We start from the raw sequence: 19,536 nt of genomic DNA, 5'->3' as shown, positions 1-19,536 counted from the left end.
TCACACAGTGGCATTTAAACTGTACATATCCCAGTGGGGGCTGAGCTCACACACCTGTGCTGAGTTGCATCTGACTCGGAGGGGGCACTGTAGAGTCAGCTCCCTGCAGGCTCTTAGCTGTGGTGAATCATTCCTTTGATCTCTGTGCTCAGGGGAACTGCAGCCTCTTTGAGGCCTGCTCCTCCTCTGGTCTGTTTGTTCCACATCCTGAAGTTCATGGACCCTATAGCCACTGTTGCCTTGGAAGTCATGGAAACAAATTAGGACTGCCTTTCTGCCAGCAAGTATGTTTACAGAAATGCAGCAGGCAAAGAGAGAATCTTTATGGCCCTGTATAACACTCTGAGAAGTCTACATCTCAAAACTCTGGAACTAGAATGCATGACACCTTTCATTTTTTAAAAGATACACATTACCAGTTTCTCTAGATAAGATAATTAGGGCAGAGTCTCGTGGATCTTTGTGTGTTCAAGGCTGTCCTTTGTCTATATAACAAGTTACAAGTCATCCAGGGCTGCATGATAAAATTCTATCTCAAAAAACTACACACACACATATGGTGTATGTATGTAACTTTGTTATTTATTGTGGATTACATATATATATATATATATATATATATATAATCTGTCACTAAAAGCACACATTGTTTTTAAAAGTAGTACGCACGTCTATTGAATCCACAGGCACTTTTTCTCCTTTACTTCACCTTCCTAAGCCTGTGCCCGGTCCATGGTCCACCTTACTCAGCATCTCTTCTCCCCTGAGGGCTGGAAGGGACAGAGAGGAGGCAAAGTCTCCAGTCAGTTTTTCTACCTGCAGCATGTCCCTCCAGGAGCTGCTGACAGAGGAGCCGAGGCATGGCTTTGGGTCAAATTTGAGAATACTTCCTGAGATATAGTACTGTGTTCTGAACAGGACCCCTCTCCCCCAAGCCTAACAGCAGATCATCTGCTTTCGGGTTAAAAGTCTAATAATTTTTTTTCTGTCTCTACAGTTTTTACAGAGTGAATGAGGTACAGCGATTTGAATATTCACGGCCCATCCGGAAAGGGGAGAAAAACCCAGACAATGAATTTGCGGTAATTACAAAAACAGCCACAGAAGAGCCAGGGGAACACATCACCAAGGGCCTCCATGAACAGCGTTAAATGTCTCTGTACCTCCTAAATATGACATTCCAGACTGAGGAAAGCTAGTGGTATTTCACAGAGCTTCTCATCAAGATAGCTGAGACATGGGATAATGGACCCATGCATGGCATTAGGGCATTGGGTATTCCCTTCTAGTGAATGTACAATGATAATAATTAATCTTCAGATGAATGAGACTCAAACTGGGACTTATTTATTAGGCTCTGTGCAATTACGAGGGGATAACCCCTAATCTCATCCTCTATCACTAGTCTCGGTGCTCAGAGCTCCAGAGGCTAATTTGGCCTTGGTGGCAATAGCAATCGAGTGAGGTCAGCACCGGGTCTCCTTGTAACTCATCTGCAGCAGGACTCTCACTGCCATTGTGGACTGTGGGGCCACACCATGCACCTCTGACCCGAACCCAACAGCATCTCCCCAGTCATGACAACCAACCAGAACACTGCCAGATATTTCTTCATTTTTACAGCTACCACATTAGCTCTGGAAATAGTCTCTCTCTCTCTCTCTCTCTCTCTCTCTCTCTCTCTCTCTCTCTCTCTCTCTCTCTCTCTCTCTCTCTCTAAGAATCTGTACAAATGAATTGATTTAATGGAACCCATTCCAAAGGGCTGTAGTTTGAGATGCAAAGGCCTCTTACTGGAACTCCTTGCTGCAGAATCCCTCTTCAGACCCTATTCCAAGGAGACTTTAGCCCCTGAGTTACAGCAAAGACCTGCCCTGCTAACATGGCCTCGTTTGTCGCCTAGAGGCCTTTGGGGTGTAGGAGACCAATGGTGAATTAACACCTACACCTGACCCAAAGCATAGTTAGAAGCCTGTTGTCAGGGCTGCTTTGGGTAGAAAGACTTTCGCCCTCCCTCCCTAGAAATCTTCAGAGAAAAATACCTGAGTTTTCTTAACACTTCCTGGAAGTCACCTTAGTGACAGCCCCTCTGGCCCAGAGACCAGTGTCTTTGTGTGATGACAGAACTTTGAAATGAGTTAACTCATTGTTTCAAGACAAAGGTTGTGTTCCTTGGCCAGTACCAACATCCCAGGCCCTTGATGGCTGATCTTTATCATATTAACTAGGGTGAGCCTAGGCACAGACAACCTGGAGTCCACACTGAGAGTAGATTATCAGTCTTCTGAGTATTTTTCTCACAATAAGCCATGTCATTCTTTCTGCAATGTCAGAGACCCAGGGATTTATTGACTTTCTCCCGTTACCTGCCCCCCATCTCACAGTATGTATATTCTTACACTGGAAGGAATAGACACATAGAGGGCAAGGAAATTGCTGAAGGGTGCTCAGCAAGCCGGCAGCGGAGCTAAGAATAACCAGGACACCTGACATTTTGAGCTGTGCTAAGCCTCAGAGCTTGTACTGCTTCTAGATGGCCCCAAAAATCCTCCAATGGCCCCATTTGGGTACTCACATATAGATGAAGCATTCAGAAGCCACGGGATTTAGCCCTTCATAGTCTGACAAAAGTTCAGGCTTCCAGAAAAGAGCTAAGTGTTTTTCGGCAGTGAGGAGCTTGTTCCTGTTCCCTTCTATAGGGCTTATGACCCCAAGAGCAAGAATAGGAAAACTTTCCCATGAGGCCAAAAGCTGTGTTTGGCATCTGTAAGCCTGGCAAGGAGTAAAACTTCAGGAGGAGCCAACTAAAGTGGGGCCTGAGTAAGGAACTAGATGTTAGTATAGGATATTCACAAGGGTAGGGCCATGGAGTAGGCAGTAGACAGGCTTTGAAAGGCTACCTTTTCTCTGGCAAGTCCCCAGGAACACAGGCAGAAGAACTGGGCCTAGGAGACAAAGATCTGCCTGTGACCATGAAGCCTCTGTAGTCTCCTTGCTTTGCCTGGTATCTCGGATGTTCGAAAGGCCAGGCCAGCTTTCTGTAATTGTCATCCCATGACTAGATAGGTCTGTGAAGGTGGCAGTCTGGAGGGTCATTTACCTGTCTGCTAGAGCCAAGGGGCCAACCATTAAAGAGCCAGACAGATTAGGTCTCATTGGCTTGTTTGAAAGCATTTCCTGCAAGATGTGAGGTGCAGCACTATAAAGACTACAATTTGGAAACAACTTTTATTTGGAACATATGTAGGGTCGAGGTTGTATCTTGATGGTAGAATGCTTACCTACAATGCAGGAAGACCTAGGTCTGAGCCCCAGCACTGCACAAGCTGAGTGGATATTGTGCTACATGCCTGTAATCCCAGCACTAAGGATTACGAGTCCAAGTTCATCCTTAGCTAACTACCAAGTTTGGACCAGTGGGGACTACATGAGGCCTGTCTCAAAACAAATAAAATACATATGGGGAAACGACATAACACTGGGTGAGAAGCCTTGAACTGAGGCCACTGCAGTGTTTAGGTCCTTCTCAGTGCATTGTGGATGCCTCTCTTCTGCTTTCATGCTATGTGCCCATACAATAAAAGTAATTGTGTTGTTTTAATGAAGCACAAGAAGTCAGTTTCAGGAAACCTTGTCCTTGATACATTTGTGCCTTTGAGTTTCTTTTGAACCCTAGGTAAGGCCAGTGTAAAATTCACTTGGACCCCTCCCCGAAACATAGTCACTTAAGAGGGAACCCCTGTCATTCTGAGGTCTTTATGCAACCCCTGGTCACCCACTACATTTCCTTGACAAACAGAAGAGAGGCAGTTCTGATAGGTAAGAAATAAGGCACTTTGATAATTGACGATAGCTGTCAAAGAACATGGCTCTCGAGGTCTCATCAGCACACACCTGACCTTTGTGATCACAGGCCAACTTTGTCCTGCTAGAGGACCCACATGATGGGGTCACACAGATACCCAGCAGAACAGAGCCCCCTCCCTACTGGCATTTTCCTCCTGACATGTACTGCATGGGCTCTTCTTACAGAATATGTGGATCGAGAGGACCATCTACACTACAGCCTACAAACTGCCAGGAATTTTAAGGTGGTTTGAAGTCAAATCTGTCTTCATGGTAAGGATACGCCCTAGGAGATACCTGTCTCTCTTTCTCCCGTTGCATTTGATACCCTTCCCCCTTTGTCCTCAAGAGTTTTGTGATCACTGTGGCCTGTGCTACAGACCCTTCAGTGCTTGTCACCACCCTGTGTGGATCTCAGAGCATCACTATCTCCCCATCTCCTCCAGCATCTTATTTCCAATGCTTGGGGCCACGCCCAGGGATAGCTAACAGAAAACTCATTCCTTATGACACATTAGCAATTGCAGCCATAGCTGTGTTGCTCCGTGAACTTTGCACTGAGCCTCTTTCGGGCACTTTTGTTGTTGTCCAAACAATGAATAGAATTTGCTCATTTCAAGTATTCCTTCTGGGACATATTTTTAAAGACACAATTCCCATTGTATTGACCAAACCCTGCCTTGCTATGGAACAGGGCTATTTTGTTGTTTGGTTTTGTTTATGAAAAGGTATTTTGCTGTCATGTAGATTCTATATGCACCATGCATATGCAATGCCTGCTGACACCAAAAGAGAGGGTGCTGTGAGTTGGGAGTTAAAAATGGCTTAAGATCAGCCAGTTCTCTTAACCACTAAGCCATCTCTAGTACGGTGGAACAATTTACATGAAATTCACATTTGTGAGGAGCTGCAAAATGGCTTCACTAACAAAATACAGAACTCCACCATAGGTTTGTTGCCAGAATTGAAACATCAGATCTATGACAATTGCCCACATAAAACAACCCACTGAAAGGACGAGGGTGTGGTAGCCCACTTGATAGAATGCTTGTCTTGTGTACACAATGGTTTCTATCCCCAACATGAACTGGATGTGGCAGTGCACGCTTCTAATCCTAGCACACAGGATCACAAGTCCCAGTGTTAACTTCAGCTGTATGTTGAATCTGAAGCCAGCCTGGGCTACATAATATTCTGTCTCAAAAAAAAAAATCTAATTAAAATATGCTTTTGTTCGTGTGCCTTCGCTGGGCTGAATCCCACATCAGTCGATGGCTCCTGCCATTCAATTAACAGTGAGTCCCTGAAACACCTGGTGATTTGGCTTAAGGACTTGGCAAAGCTTGCCAAACTAGCTCTTTCTTCTGTATGTCCACCGATCTTTTTTCCCTATGCCAATGAGAACTCTGGGCCCTTCTATAAACACATGTCACTACTCCACCAGACTTCTCTACCCCACAGCAGCCAAGATGGAGACCCCTACTCCTTTACCCTCAGAGTCCTCAGGATCTGAGATCACCATCCTGTGTCCCAAAGCAACCAAGATATTAGACCTTGAGATCATTTAGGGTGGCCAGGCTAAAATCCGGTGGCAAGCCTCCAAATCTGCATTAAAATGCACAAAATGACTAAATTTTTATAACCCAAATTACTTGTATTTTACAAAAACCGTGTGTTACAAGGAACGTGTAAGGAGGCCAGAAAGGCTGCCTCACCTGGGCACACTGCAGTAGCTGGGGTGATGCCCACCATGTTTCCTTCCTTGCAGGTAGAGATCAGTCCACTGGAGAATGCCATCGAAACAATGCAGCTGACCAATGACAAGATTAGCAGCATGATCCAGCAGCACCTGGATGACCCCGGCCTGCCTATCAACCCCCTGTCCATGCTCCTGAACGGCATTGTGGATCCTGCCGTCATGGGAGGCTTTGCCAATTATGAGAAGGCAAGTGACACACCTGGGACAGCCTGAGCATTTGACTCCATTCCTGGGACCCAGAAGTTATCCTAGAGAGTCGCCTTCACTTTGTAGAACTCTGGGGTCATTAAGGGTCTAAACATTCTGTTCTGGAGACAAACAAGAGTCTGGATGTTTACCCCAGAGAGGTGGCATAGGTGCAGGGGGTGGGAGGGCGCTCTGGCCTCCCTAATAGTAGCTCAGTGGGGATGGGTAGAAACTGAAGATCATGTGGTACAGGCCAAGACAGTTCTACTCACCACATCCCACTGCCTATTTTCGAAAATGCTGGGGCTGTGTTTATTTACATCTTGTCTGAAACAGTTTTCCTAATGTAGCAATAATATTTTGAGCCACTAGGCCCGTGTGGTCCACAAGACCAAAATCATGTGTCTGTTGGCCCTACACAAAAGAAGCTTGTTGACACAGGAGACCGAAAGTGCTCTCCTGGTGAGCTGCCAATGACTGTGGAAGAAAAGTTAGTACCTTCCCAATGTCTGTGTCTTCCAGACAAATCTTTGTCTGGCTGGAATCAATAGAACAGAAGAATATCAGATACAAAGGTGAACTTCCAGGCACTGGTACAGCTGACAGGGCCATGACCACTGCTACTCAATAGGACTAAGCAATCCAAGTCCACTGTGGCCTTTCTGGATTCCTGGCTGTCTGTGTGCTCCATATATTGTATCCCTTAAGCTCTGGGAAGGGTCCAACCATGGGCCTGCAAGGAGTGTCATGGGAAAACTGTGGGGCTAGATTGTGCTGGTTCAGTGCTACGACAGGCAATCACATGTGCTAGAAGGCTCTCCCTGTCTCCACAGGCTTTCTTCACAGACCGATACCTGCAGGAGCATCCTGAGGCCCATGGGCAGATTGAGAAGCTCAAGGACCTGATAGCCTGGCAGGTTTGTATGTCTGGGAAGAGAAGATGAGTATCCTGGGCCCCTCCACATACATTCCTACCAGCATAGTGGCTTCTGGGTCAACACACTCACAAGGATAAAGTCACTTAAACACCAAAAAAAAAAAAAAAAAAAAAAAAAAAAAAAAGGCTATATTGCAAACAAAAAAAGATCTGTTGGGAAACCTTTGTCTGGCTGGAATTAGAAGAATATCAGATATCGAGGTGGACTCAGCTGCAAAAGCTCATGCCTCGGCCTCTATGGTCTGAGAGAGAGAGGGGGAAGGGGGGCTACCTCCGTAGGGTAGCTGCAGCCTGCCCACCCCTTCCGCTGTGAGGAGGCAGCTCCGAAGGATGAGTGTCCTTGTTTGTGTTTGCCCAGCTGTGGGTCTGAATGTTCTATTACTTACATTCCTGCTTCTAGGCTGAGCCCTTCTTGGCTGACGACTTCAAGAGTAGGGCTGCAGAGGGCCCCTTGTATTCCTCTGATGTCTGTGCTTTCCCCTGGGCTGGGTGCTCTGTACCCACACCATCTGTGATTGTTCTGCCACTCAAACAACTTGCTACAGGTTTCCTCACGTAGGCAGCAAGGATGGGCTGACCCCATGATATTCACCAGACTACAGAAGGGAGCGAATGGGCCATCCTGTGCTGGAGTTAGGAATGTGCCCAATCTGTAGGAGGTAGAAAGCTAGCCCGCTAATGTTAGAGTTGGGCAGGTACCCAGGCTGTATACATGCCTAAGCCTGGCCCAGGACTCTTGAGTGGGCCTAAGAACACCCAGACTCAGCAGAACTTCTCCAGCTACGAGACCTTTTCTACATTCTGTACTGACTCCTAAAAGTCTCTGTGACATCTCTGTCATCAGCACATTGGCCAGTGAGACCACTTAGGGTGTGAGTAATGGCTTATGGCCAAGTTGGAAGTCTTCTAAATTTGTATCTAGATGACTAGATTTTCACAGCTCTGACATAAAGTCCCATCTTCCCTCAGCTTCCAGCATCTGCCCTCTCGGCCTGCCTGAACCCGATGACTCTAAGAAACTCTCATGAGTAGAGCTGTTTATGATTGGTTTATGATTGTCTTATTCCACTCAGCATAATGACTTCAAGGTTCATCCACTTTGTGGCTTTTGTTAGAATGTCTTTTTGTGAGACCAAATAATATTCTGCTGTGTGGCTATGCCACAGTTTATCCATGCATCTGTCTGTAAGCATTTGGGTTGTATCTACCTTGAGGCTGGTCTGACTAACAGTGACATGAACACAAGTTCACAAATGCCTATCATCCCCTTGCTTCCTGTACTCCGCATATGCTGAGGCTGGATCTTCTGTATTGTATAAAATTCTAGGTCTGAGGTTTTCAGCCGTTACCAAGCTTATACAGCAAACACTAGAATCCAAGGTTCCAGTGTCTGAGTCTTTACCAAGACTCATTGTTATTTGGGTTCTCCTTTTCCATATCATGGCCATTTTTATGCATAGGCAGCTTTATCATATTCAAATTTTAAGAGAATCACATGGGAAAAGGATATTCTGATTTTTTGTCCCAAATCTCTTGAAATCTGATTACCCTGCAGTTGCTTTGTGACATAAGACTGCTCTGAATGAAAAGGAAGCAACACCATTGGCCAATACGGCTTCTTCACCGGAATGTAAGTCACATCCTCAGACTTCCTGTGCCATTTATTTAAAAAGAAGAAGAAAAGAGAAAGTAAAGGTGGAAGAGAGTTTGAATTTTGGATGATTCCATTGAAGGCCTAGAAATGAAGGGGGCATAAGAACTCAAAACACCCCAGAATGTTATAACACAGAAACTAGTTTGGTCTTCAGAAGTTCTATTGATTTCTTCCCCCTGTAAGCTTTTACAGCAAATTGGATTTTACGAGTTTCAAGTCATACAGAGGAAAATAATTTGTTCCCCAGAGAGAGACTTTATGCCAGCACCATGTCATCGCCCCTAATAACTATATTAAAAGATGAATTTTAAAACAGCTCATGGGAAAGTTGAAAGAAAGTCTGTTTTCTAGCAACTTCATTAAATCAAAGAGCAAAGGGAAAGAAATATATATTCAGAACATTACCTGTGATTTTGCTCTCATTTGCAAGTGTTTTGATAGCTTCGTATCAGTAATTGAGTTGTATGTTCATTAAAAAGTGAGAGCTTTACATTTAGCCTTGTTCTCGTTTTGCTCTTTACTTTATTCAGTTTGGGTTTTTCCAGAAGTTCTATCCAGGGTTTCTCCTGGGAGAATTCATGGCTGCGTTACATCACAGGTATATGGCCAAAGACAAGTATGTCTCCAGTACCTATAGTTTCTGTGATTTATTTGGGCTGGCGGGCCCTGGCCTGCTCCTTAGCTCCCCTTCGTGATTCTGAACAGTGATGGTCTAACCCTCAACAGCTGGAAGGATGGGCATGATGCAGGCTGCCCTGAGCCTGCAGACTTTGATACCCAGTCAGAGTGTCAGAGCTACTTCCTCAAAGGCTCAGCTCTGTCTTACCTCAAACACACCTGCAGAGTGTCCAAAGATGAGCCCACGCCTCCTCCTATTAAACTGCTATGTGGCATACTTATTTTCTTTGAAATGTACAGAGATGAGAGAGCAACCTCACTCATTCCCAGCTGACAACAGGCACTGTCCTTTCTTCGGTGGCTGGTGCCCTCTGAGAAATGAACAGAGCTGTGGAGTATTCCCTGCTGCTGGCAAGGCTTGAACCTGTGCAGGGCACACGTAGCATGATGCTGAAGGTTCACTTAGAACAACTGGAGGTGTGGCTGGGAAAGCCTCCTCTTTCTTCCAGAGTCTGGGGCTCTTTGGAAATAACAGGCTCCGAAATGTACCCATAGTGACTCAAGCTGTGGAACACAGTTTCTGAGTCCTGTGGCAATTATGGCAATCCAGAGTGGGGATAGGAATCTGTCTACCAAAGATATTTTGAACATATGGAACAAAAAGGCCTTCAAAGACCATTTCAGACCCTAGGTCTACCGTCTTTCTTTGTATATTAAGCGCCTCTTACATTGGGCTGAGCTCCACAGAATAGCATTTTATTTCCTTCCTTCCATTTAGAACCACAGCTGCAGCTCAGATCCAAATAGACATAAAAGCAGAGGTCAAATCCTCTTCTATGAGAAGGCTTTATCTGCTCAGTGTCAGGGACAACTGAGAGTGGCAGATTCTCTCACCTTGTACGACTCACCTGCCAAACCCCAGGCTCCAGCAGTCCTAGTGAAAACAAGGATCTGAGCTCTCACCCTCCTCCACCAAGTAGCCTCTTTGGTACAAAGAAGAACTTTATCACTCCCAACCCCCGCCCCCCACAGACCCCAGGATGATTGGATCAACTTTTGCACATTTGAAACAGTCATTCTAAATCAGAACGGCTCTTAGCATCAAGAATGACTGCGGTGTCACCTAGAGACAGCCTTCCCACACATGCTCGCCTCCCCTCTTCCACGGACAACACATTTGCCATGCCACCCAAAGATGTCTCAGGAGACCCTTGTCACCTCCTCCAACCCCTCCCTCCACAGACAGAACTCAGGAAGCAAAAGACTAGCAGTGAAAATAGTTCTTAGGCTGGTCCTGAGTGTGTGGTAGCAAGCCCTGCCATCCACATGAGGAATTCATATGGGCTTATGAAAACTCCTTGTCTGTTTTGAAGCTCACCTGCACACGGGTCCTATGTGATAACTGGACAGAAACAAGCAATCGGCTAGTGGCTTGGGTTTCGGACCAACTGTCAGCAAAACTAACTTTTGTGTCTGCGCCTCCTGAGCAAGCTGGGTACTTTGACTATGGGGGTGTCTGAGTGTCCCTCCTTTCCTGGAATACAAGAGAAGAAGCAGCTGTGTGCTATAAATGGAAGCAGTTAGAGCTCACGAGTGGTTTCATCTTGCTAAGATTCCTTGAGTTTGTTCACATGAAATTCAATTGTGTACTTATTATTTCTCTCCCTAATAAATATGCTGGTTCGGATTGGCGTTCTATCTTATTAGGAAAATATGTTTTTAATCGGTATTTTTATTTAATTATAAATCATGAAGAGGAAGCCTCTTAGCTTGATTGCATTGAAGACTGACTAACTTCTAGTCTGGGTCCTAGGGGAGAAGTAGAGACCAGGGACAGAATGGAGCCTGTCCCCTCAGCCACCCCTCCCCAGCCAAAATCGCTCCAGGGGTCTCTGCCACCGAGAAAATGAAAATGTCTCATGTGACGGTTTTAAATGTCAGCATCACTTCTACTGTTGGGACTAGAGTGTTGGCATGGATATCTTGTGACAGTAGTGTCGTCAGAGAAGCGATTATTTTTGGTTTTAAGGGAGAATAAATTTAGTTTTCCTTTCCACATAAGAATATCCATCAGGATTATAGATAGCCTATAACTGGATTTTTATGTTTGGGGTAGGCTACTCAATTGCCTATAAATACAATATATCCTCAGCTGATTAATGAGCCCTGGCATGACCTTTGCTACCAGAACAATGTACATGTGAACACAGTCAAAGCACAACTGTTCCTCAAACTCTATGGAAAAACATTGGTGTTGAGTTAGTTCTGGTACTGATTGGGAAACAAGACACCTCCCACCCCCACCAAGTAACAGAATGCATTACACATGGGGGACTCCACCTTGGATGTGATCCCCTCCAGCCCCAAGCAATTCTTGTTTAAACAGTTTCATGGGGGGGGGGGTGGCATGCCTGCTGATGAGTTTAATCAGTCACTCTGATTTGGGAACAAAAGCAGGTGCAACCAGCTTGCAGTTGCTGCCTCCTACTGTGCACTGCTCCCTCTAGACCTGTTCCCCTCCCAAATTAGGAACGTCACCCTGTGTTTTTCAGATTCCATTTTTGGCTGAAGGGATCAGGATTCATGGAGACAAAGTCACGGAGGCACTGAGGCCATTCCATGAGCGTATGGAAGCCTGCTTCAAGCAGCTGAAGGAAAAAGTGGAAAAGCAATATGGTGTGAGGACCATGGTAAGTGGGCAGGTCGATAGAAGAGTGTCTGATTGGGGGGGAGGGGGACTGAGGCCTCCTTGTCACCTGCTAGAAAATGGGACTTTAAGGACCCCAGCCTTCTTCTGAAGCTCACTTTATGAGATTTGTTCATTTACAGGCACCTCATTCACCTTCTCTGAACAGCATGCTGTGTAGGTTCATACAGTCTGGGCATCTCAATTGGAATAGTTAAAGAATTAAAAGGAAGTGGGGGTGGGGGAGGAATCTAGGGTTTTCAGGTAGCAGGGGAGAAAGCTCACACATGCAGCAGACACGCAGACACACAGAAAGACCCACAGAGAGAAAGACCCTCTGTGAAGCATCCAGACTCAGAACTCAGGCATCCAGAAATCTGATTTCTTCTCCAGAGCTGGAGTTGGTTTTTTTTGTGTGTGTGTGTGTGTCTGTCTGTCTCTAAAGAGTCTTCTGTCTCTAATTTAGGGTTGGTCGATTTGAAGAAAGGACAGGATGGCTGGTTGGTTCACAACTGTTGCATCCTGACCAGCCTTTGAACTTGCTGAGTCAGTCTATAGGGGATGGGGATGTGTGTGGGAGGGTGCTGCTGGTGGTAGAGAAAGCCAGCAGTCCTTCATCTTAAACTACCAGGCTTTTGTCTCATGTCAGGTGGGTAAAGAATAAGCCAGTCTTGGAAGTTTGTCACCTTTATTACCTAGTCACGACTCTTCTCCCTGTCAGTCAACCTACCAGGGAATCTGGCTAACTCTTAGTCACTCAAGGTCATGGAGAAATTTCACAGAGGTACTCAGGACTCAGTTGGGTTACAGAGCTCATGCCCCAAGACATGCCATACAGAGAGAGCTATATATAGCACTGGGGTAGTAACACTCTCGGTGTCCCAAAGACAGATGGAGTGAATGAATGCCTAGCTCGATGTTGAAACCTGAGAACTGTGAGCAGTGACTCGGGGAGACAATGCCTTCAATAGTAGCAGATTTTCCTTGAAAGAATGAGGACTAAAGTTCAATCCCCATAATGTAAAATAAAATGAAACCAGGCATGATGGCACACACATGTAATCCCAACGTGCAGTAGGCAGAGATACGCAGATTCCTGGAACTCACTGGCCAGACAGTCCTGCCTGTTTGGAGAGATCTAGGCAAATTAGGGATCCTCTCATAATACAAGGTAGGCAGCACCCAAGAGAAATATACCTGAGGTTGTCTTTTGACGTCCACATGCATGTTTACCCACCAGCATACACACAGACACATACCATGGCCTGGAAGGGAGAAAAGATTGATTACTGATTACCTAAATTGTTGCTAAATAAAAGCCTAGCCATTGAAGGAGATAGAAATGGTAGAAATAATCCAGGCCAGGAGGTAGGGATTTGAGTGGCAGGCCAAAGGCCAGTGCAGACAAATGGAAGGCATACATTTAACAGAAGAGCACCAAAGGCTGAAGTTGGACAGGCAAAGAGCCTTCAGGAGCCAGAAGCACCATTCAGGGGCAGTAGGCTATGCTCACACCATGAGGCAGAATGGCTCTGGTGATGAGTTCCTGAAAAATTCCTGGACTAGTGCTGGGATCAGAAGCATGACAGATGGGCATCTTTGATTCTCAGCAATGCAAAGAGCACTGCAGATGTACTCTTTGAGATGAGTTCCCCACTGAGCATGCTCATGGAGGAGCCAGCATCTCCCATCCCATAGGTCAGTGTTTTGTCATGGACCCAGCAGGACATGAGCCTGACAGGAGGAAATGATCCTGGACTCTGGTGTGTGAACTCAGAGGATGAGAGCCTGAGACTGACAGCTCAGTGGGAGCCCCTGCAGGTAAACAGCTGAGGATACAGGGTGCCTCCCCAGCCGCTTTGGAGGACCCTTCTGCAAGTCAGAATCCAGAGCAGCACTGTTGATAGTTTAGAGCCTGCAGCTTGTCACCATCAAGGTTGAGTGGCAGAAAGTTTGTGGGTGTGTTGGAAGGCAGCTCTTTCAAAGTGTGCTGCTGCTTTGAAGTTCTCTAAGAGTTAAGTGCTTGTGCAGGCTGCAAGTCTTTCACTAAGTTTAATGCTTCCTATTTTATCAACCATTTATTGAATCTTCCACAATTAAAGAAACCTATTGATCTTGCTTGTCAGTTTTTATATCCCTCCTCTGCTATGAAGTATCACTGAGAAACCTTTCTATAGGGTACAGGTCAAAATAGAAATCAAAGGCGAGAAGGTGGCGGTGGTGTGTGGGGTTGGGGTAGGGTGACAAAGGGGATGAGTAAAGATGAAGGGTGTCTTCTCAGACATGTTTCCCTTATACCTTGGCACCCGTCATTGGCTAAAGGCAAGCAATTTCAATGTTACCTTCTCCATACTTCATGCTTCTCTTGATGGGAGCAACCAGACATCCCACCCAGTGAGGCTCTCAGAGCATGGTCTGGAGACAGAATTCAGGGGCATTTGTACACATGGATACTATAATGCAGGGAGCAACCTTTATGACCAGGATGGGTTCTACCCCATCCTGGGCCCAGAATGAGGCTCTGCAGCCATCCTTTCTAGGTAACCAGTGGTTTGGGCTTGTCATTCTGTGAGAGATGTGGTCATAAAGACAGGCTGGAAGGCACCTGTCTTGTCTTACCTACTTTGGAAGCCTACAAGCATCTCAGAATACTTTGAAAAGCAATATCTGTATCATTCTCTTTCCAAAAGGATAGCTTTTAAAATAATAAAAATAAAAATAAATCCCACAGAAAGGACATAAACCATTTTGTCAATGTTTCTAAGCCAGCCTAAGCTCCAGAAAGGCAAGCACTAGACACCCCCTGAATGTGTAATACAGAGAGCTTGCTCCTCTGCACCATCTATTTTCTCAGTTCTAGAGATCCAAGGAGGCACTGCTTCCTGGATGGCATGATCAGACTCCCAGATATCCCCAGAATGGAAACACCAAGCACTGGCCTCTGCCTCTGCTGCCCACAGCATGTGAGAGCATCTGCTTTCACCTCCACACATATGAAACCTTTTTTTTTTTTTTTCTATTTTCCGCCCCTCCTGTCCTCTTCCTACAGTCAGATGAGGGCTAGAGCACCTCGATTGGCTCTGCTCTTTTCTCCATGCCTCTCCTCACCTGAACCAAACAACCATTCAGGCCATGTGCTGGTTGGAGCTCCAAGCCTATGTCTACAGGTGGCCCCTATTAGTTCCTCGTGGGGGTATCCTCCATCCCACCACCCAGTACTTCAGTGTTACGCCCATCAGCTGCAGCAGCCAATCATCTATCTCTGACGGCATCTCCAGCCCAGTGCTGACCCTCTTTACCCGAAGGGAGACTCAGACCAGACCCCTGCTCCTCCACTGCTTCTCATGGCTTCAAACCTGGCTGCCTTCAGGGCAACATAATGCCTGAGTCTCCTCCATTCCCTGGGTGGAGAACAAAATATACTTGCTTCTCTCCTTTCCTCATGAACTCACCTCGATCCAGTCACCTGGCCATGACTCACAGTGTAGTCGACATTCATGGTCATGCTTGAAAAGTATATACTTCAGCAAGGGAGCAAAGATGCAAAATCTGGTGCTACAGGACAGGGCCTGAGAGTCATTCTACCTGCGAAGACCAAAATAAATGTGTTCTCCAGATAGCAAGGCAACAACACAAGGATGAAGGAAGCTGCCACTAGCCTCCTACCAAGCCTTGTGACCCTCATATGCAGTCATTGTTAACCATCACAAAGGACCCACAGCGGGGAGATGGCTCTCTGCATGTCTTAAAAGAAGCTCACGGTGATTCCTTGTTTTATACACAGTTGGTGCACGAGACAAAAACCTAGCCTGTTCTCTCTATTCCTAACCTGTTTGGCCCTGTGGCTGGATCAGGCAGATGGCAAGGCACTCCTGCTAGTGTTGCCTTGAGCTACCTGTTGGTCCTTCGAGAGATTCTACTTGGTTCAGATGGTACAAATGAAAGCCCTCTTAGTTCTAGATTTCTGAGCCTCTACACAATGAAATGCTGGTAAGACAAATGGTCCCGACGAGCCCACGGTTCCCACCGAGTCCTTATAAATACAAATCTCCTATGGAGCCCCCTGTTCCCTGTTAGCCAGATCCTTCCCCTGACCTCCTCCTTCTATACATCCCAGTGTGTGCACATTGGTTATGTGCCAGCCCTTGGGGGTTGGCAGTAGGATAGTCCAGTTGAAGACTGAGTGTGGCTTTGTTTGACATTTGTACCCTATGACCCCCAGTGGTCTCCTTCTGTACCTGAGCACACAGGTCTTTTGGGAAGGTCACTACTTCACAGACATAGTGACCCACAAACAGTATATTCTCAGGAATTGGACTCAGAGTGCCAGGACAATCCCACCCACATACCAAATGGGTCAAGTTTCTTCCCGGCTCATGACTTGGCCTTGTCTCCTTGGCTTCCCCTGCCCAGGTGGTGGTGAAACATGAGGCATTCCCCCAAATTACAGAAATCAGCAGAGCCTGACATTTTCTTGCCTTCCTTTCTTCCCCAACCAGCATATCCAATGAATAGTGATTGAAGTGGAGTCAGGAAGACAGTCTCTCCCTGGCTTGATAGGTTGTTTGGAGATGTGATCACCTTCCCCAACTGAGCCTCCACCTCTATCCCTGTTGAAGAATGGCCAGAGACAGTGTGCATCTGAGAAAGCCAAAGATATGACCAGGTCTCATTTAAACCATGAAGTGAGTTAAAGGCTGAGGACCCATTGGCCTCAGAGATGCCAGAGAATGACTGGCACCTCAGGTGGGTAGGATGGGGCTTGGGTGCTGATGAGCAAGTCAGAATGGACCTAGGCAGAACTCTACCCTGAATCAATGAGAGTAAGAAGGACAAACAACCACATCCCTGGGACTAGCCCAAGACCGAGGGGAGACCTTCTAGATGCTAGCATTCTGCATACCAGCAGTACTTCAGAAGGGATGGGAAAAGTGTGTTGTAGATACCGAGTGTCCAGGCGTCCTGTAGAAAACATTTCTATACATGGGCAGAATGTACCTGTCACCCTCCCCCTTGTAACTCCCTCCTCATGGCTGACTAGCCATAGTGAACATCCATGAAGATGCTAAGTTCAAGACTGTGCTGGCAAACCCCAGATGCTGATCACCTTGAGCCAGTGGCCCGCACCGCACCAGGCCTCACCTACCTGTTTTGTAAATAAAGTTTTATTAGCGGACAGCCACACTCCTTTCTGCATCATATATAACCCACACCTTGCTACCTCCAAGGGCTGTGACTGATACAAACCAGCTGTCCTGTAGGTGATTAGCTATATGACATCCAAGCAGCATCCTAGGGTGCAGTGGGGAATGACACTCAGTCATGTGATTTCTGTCAGCCCAAGGAAAGTGTTTGTAAAGCAGCTGTGGTCCAGATGTGCCAACATCTGGCTTTGGGCTCAGGTACACTGGTGTTTCCTGGCTTCTTAGATGTAGATACTTGCTGCATCCAATGCTCATTGGTTATTTATTTGTTTGTTTGTTTACTGGTGATGTACAGTAAATTGTCAGAGAGAAACTGGAAAATTCCCTCTGGTGACTATGCTCTTGGAATGTGTTATTAGTCCTCTTTATGGAAAAGAAAGACCCACAGCCTGGCCCAGGCCTTTCTGCCATCACCCTCGCTCAGTCAAGAAGATTCGACTCTAGTGTGGGGAAGAGGCCTCTGTAGTGAGGGCTTTGAGCCAATACAGCTCTGTGAGTCTGGGTGTCTGACTCAGGTGTTAATGTGCAGTTAGACAAAGGTCATACAAAGATTTTACACATTTTTAGTCACATTCTAGATGCACTTTGCGTTAAGCTTCCTGGTGAGTAACTCCACTAAAGGACAGGTTGATTTGTCTGGAAGAAGAAATTTATATTTAAAATAAAAAAGGCCAAAGAGGTCCTTTCTGGTATTCAGTTGATTCAGGTCTCAAAGGATGTTTTAACTGTATTTTTTTTTTCCCCTCAGCTCAGAACAAGAAAAGAAATGGCTTATGAAGTGTGGTCCCATATGGTCTTGATCCCACATTGCTGAGGCTCCTTCAGCACAGGGATCTGACCACAGTGACCTGGGCCTTAACATACTGTCTTTTCTTCTTTCAGCCCTCAGGCTTGGATGACAGGAGAGGCAGCCGTCCACGCTCCATGGTGCGGTCCTTCACCATGCCGTCGTCCTCCCGGCCCCTGTCAGTGGCTTCTGTCTCTTCTTTCTCCTCTGACAGCACCCCTTCCAGACCAGGCTCTGATGGGTGAGTAGGATCAGCATCTGGGAGTCCAAGTAGGGAAGGCTGGGCACCTCATAGGAGACCATACCCTGGGATGGCTTAACACCCCTGGGCATGCTGTTTTGAAAACTGGGAGTCTCCAAGACCCTGTGATACCCGGTTATCTGGTTACTGTGAAACATCTTGCTCTGAGAAGCATTGTCAGAAAGGTGTCTGCTAAACCTGAAAACTCTAGTCAGCATTTAACTCTCAATGTGTCTCAACTCCTCTATGATCCCAACCATGCCAACTGCCAGAGCCAGGCTTATATCACTGTATAACTTGTGTGTGTGTGTGTGTGTGTGTGTGCGCGCGCGCGCGCGTGTGTGTGTGCGTGCGCGTGTGTGTGTGTGTGTGTGTGTGTGTGTGTGTGTGTGTAAGAGAGAGCATAGAATTGTTTATTTCTTTTAAATTGTTTATTGTTGCTTTTTTAAAGATTTATTTTTATTAAGTGTATACACACACACGCACACACACACACACAGAGACACGCTTATATATGTATACCACATGCATGCCTGGTACTCAGAGAGGCCAGAAGAGGGCATGCATGTGGTAGACATATATAACTGGAGTTGCAGATGGCCAAGGTACCATGTGAGTGCTGGAATTAACACCCACCACCCAAACAATACACAAACCAGGTCCCCTGCAAGAAGAGCACATGCTCTTCACGGCTGAGCCGTCTCTCCAGTTCCAGATGTATTGCTATTTTTAAAGAGAAATTCTGTTTAAGTTAAATACTTCTGAGAAAAACTTCCTGTCTTCTACTCTATTTGACTGCCCTACAGAATAGAAATCACATTATTTTCCCCAGTTTTTATTATGGTTAGTTGCACCATCTTTAAGAATGGGCATGGTGTCTTAGCAGGTAAAGGCACTTGCTGCCAATTCTGATCCCTGAGACCCACATGTGCAAAGAGAGAAGTAATTCTAGCAAGTTGTTCTCTACACACACACACACACACACACACACACACACACACACTCACACACACACACACATACACACGACAGATAAGTACATGATAAAAATGAAAGAAAATCACTGTTGAGTATGTAATCATTCATACATTCCTACTGCAGTAGGCCCTCCTAGAACTCTTTCATCGTACAAAACTGAACCTCACATCATCAAACCTTGTATTCCATCCCCCTCCTTTTCACCCCCAGCAACAGCCACTATACTGTTTGGTACTGAGTTTATCCAGTCCAACTCACACAGTGTTCTGCAAGGCCATCTTGGAGATCCCGCATAAAAACTAAAAGTAGTTTACAAGCTAATTCCTGAACCCTCAGTGTAGTTTGAACATTCGATCAGACAGTTGCAAATACCACCTAATATTTACATTTTCCTGTTGTTTTTAAGTGACAAACCATGTAATATTTCTTCTTAATGCAAAAAGAAAAAAATTTTTACACATAGTTTATACATCAGAAAAGAATTTCTAAGCATTTAGTTTTGCATAGTGGTATGTTTATCCTAGCCTTTCAGTTGACAATCTGCCACCATCAAACCTGAAGAACCCTGGTCCTTGTATATAGACACAGCCTATTAGAGAATATCAGGGACCCCTTAGTTCTACGTGTCTTTTCTTGCCAG

At 45.9% G+C, this 19,536-nt stretch overlaps 1 protein-coding gene across 1 annotated transcript in view; it reads left to right on the top strand.

Annotated features, from left to right (window-relative positions):
* Positions 1 to 19,536, top strand: part of DOCK1 (dedicator of cytokinesis 1) — a 475,815-nt gene that overhangs the window by 443,482 nt on the left and 12,797 nt on the right. Inside the window, exons 43-48 of the mRNA XM_080912399.1 lie at positions 998 to 1,082; positions 4,033 to 4,119; positions 5,615 to 5,791; positions 6,625 to 6,708; positions 11,553 to 11,690; positions 17,773 to 17,918. Coding sequence (XP_080768525.1) covers positions 998 to 1,082; positions 4,033 to 4,119; positions 5,615 to 5,791; positions 6,625 to 6,708; positions 11,553 to 11,690; positions 17,773 to 17,918 — 717 coding nt within the window. The remainder of the gene's footprint in view (positions 1 to 997; positions 1,083 to 4,032; positions 4,120 to 5,614; positions 5,792 to 6,624; positions 6,709 to 11,552; positions 11,691 to 17,772; positions 17,919 to 19,536) is intronic.

This window comes from Micromys minutus (assembly GCF_963924665.1).
Source record: "Micromys minutus genome assembly, chromosome: 2".
NCBI classification, from domain to species: Eukaryota; Metazoa; Chordata; class Mammalia; order Rodentia; family Muridae; genus Micromys; species Micromys minutus.
Note: the sequence above shows the minus strand (reverse complement) of the source record. Positions and strands in the feature narration are given on the sequence as shown.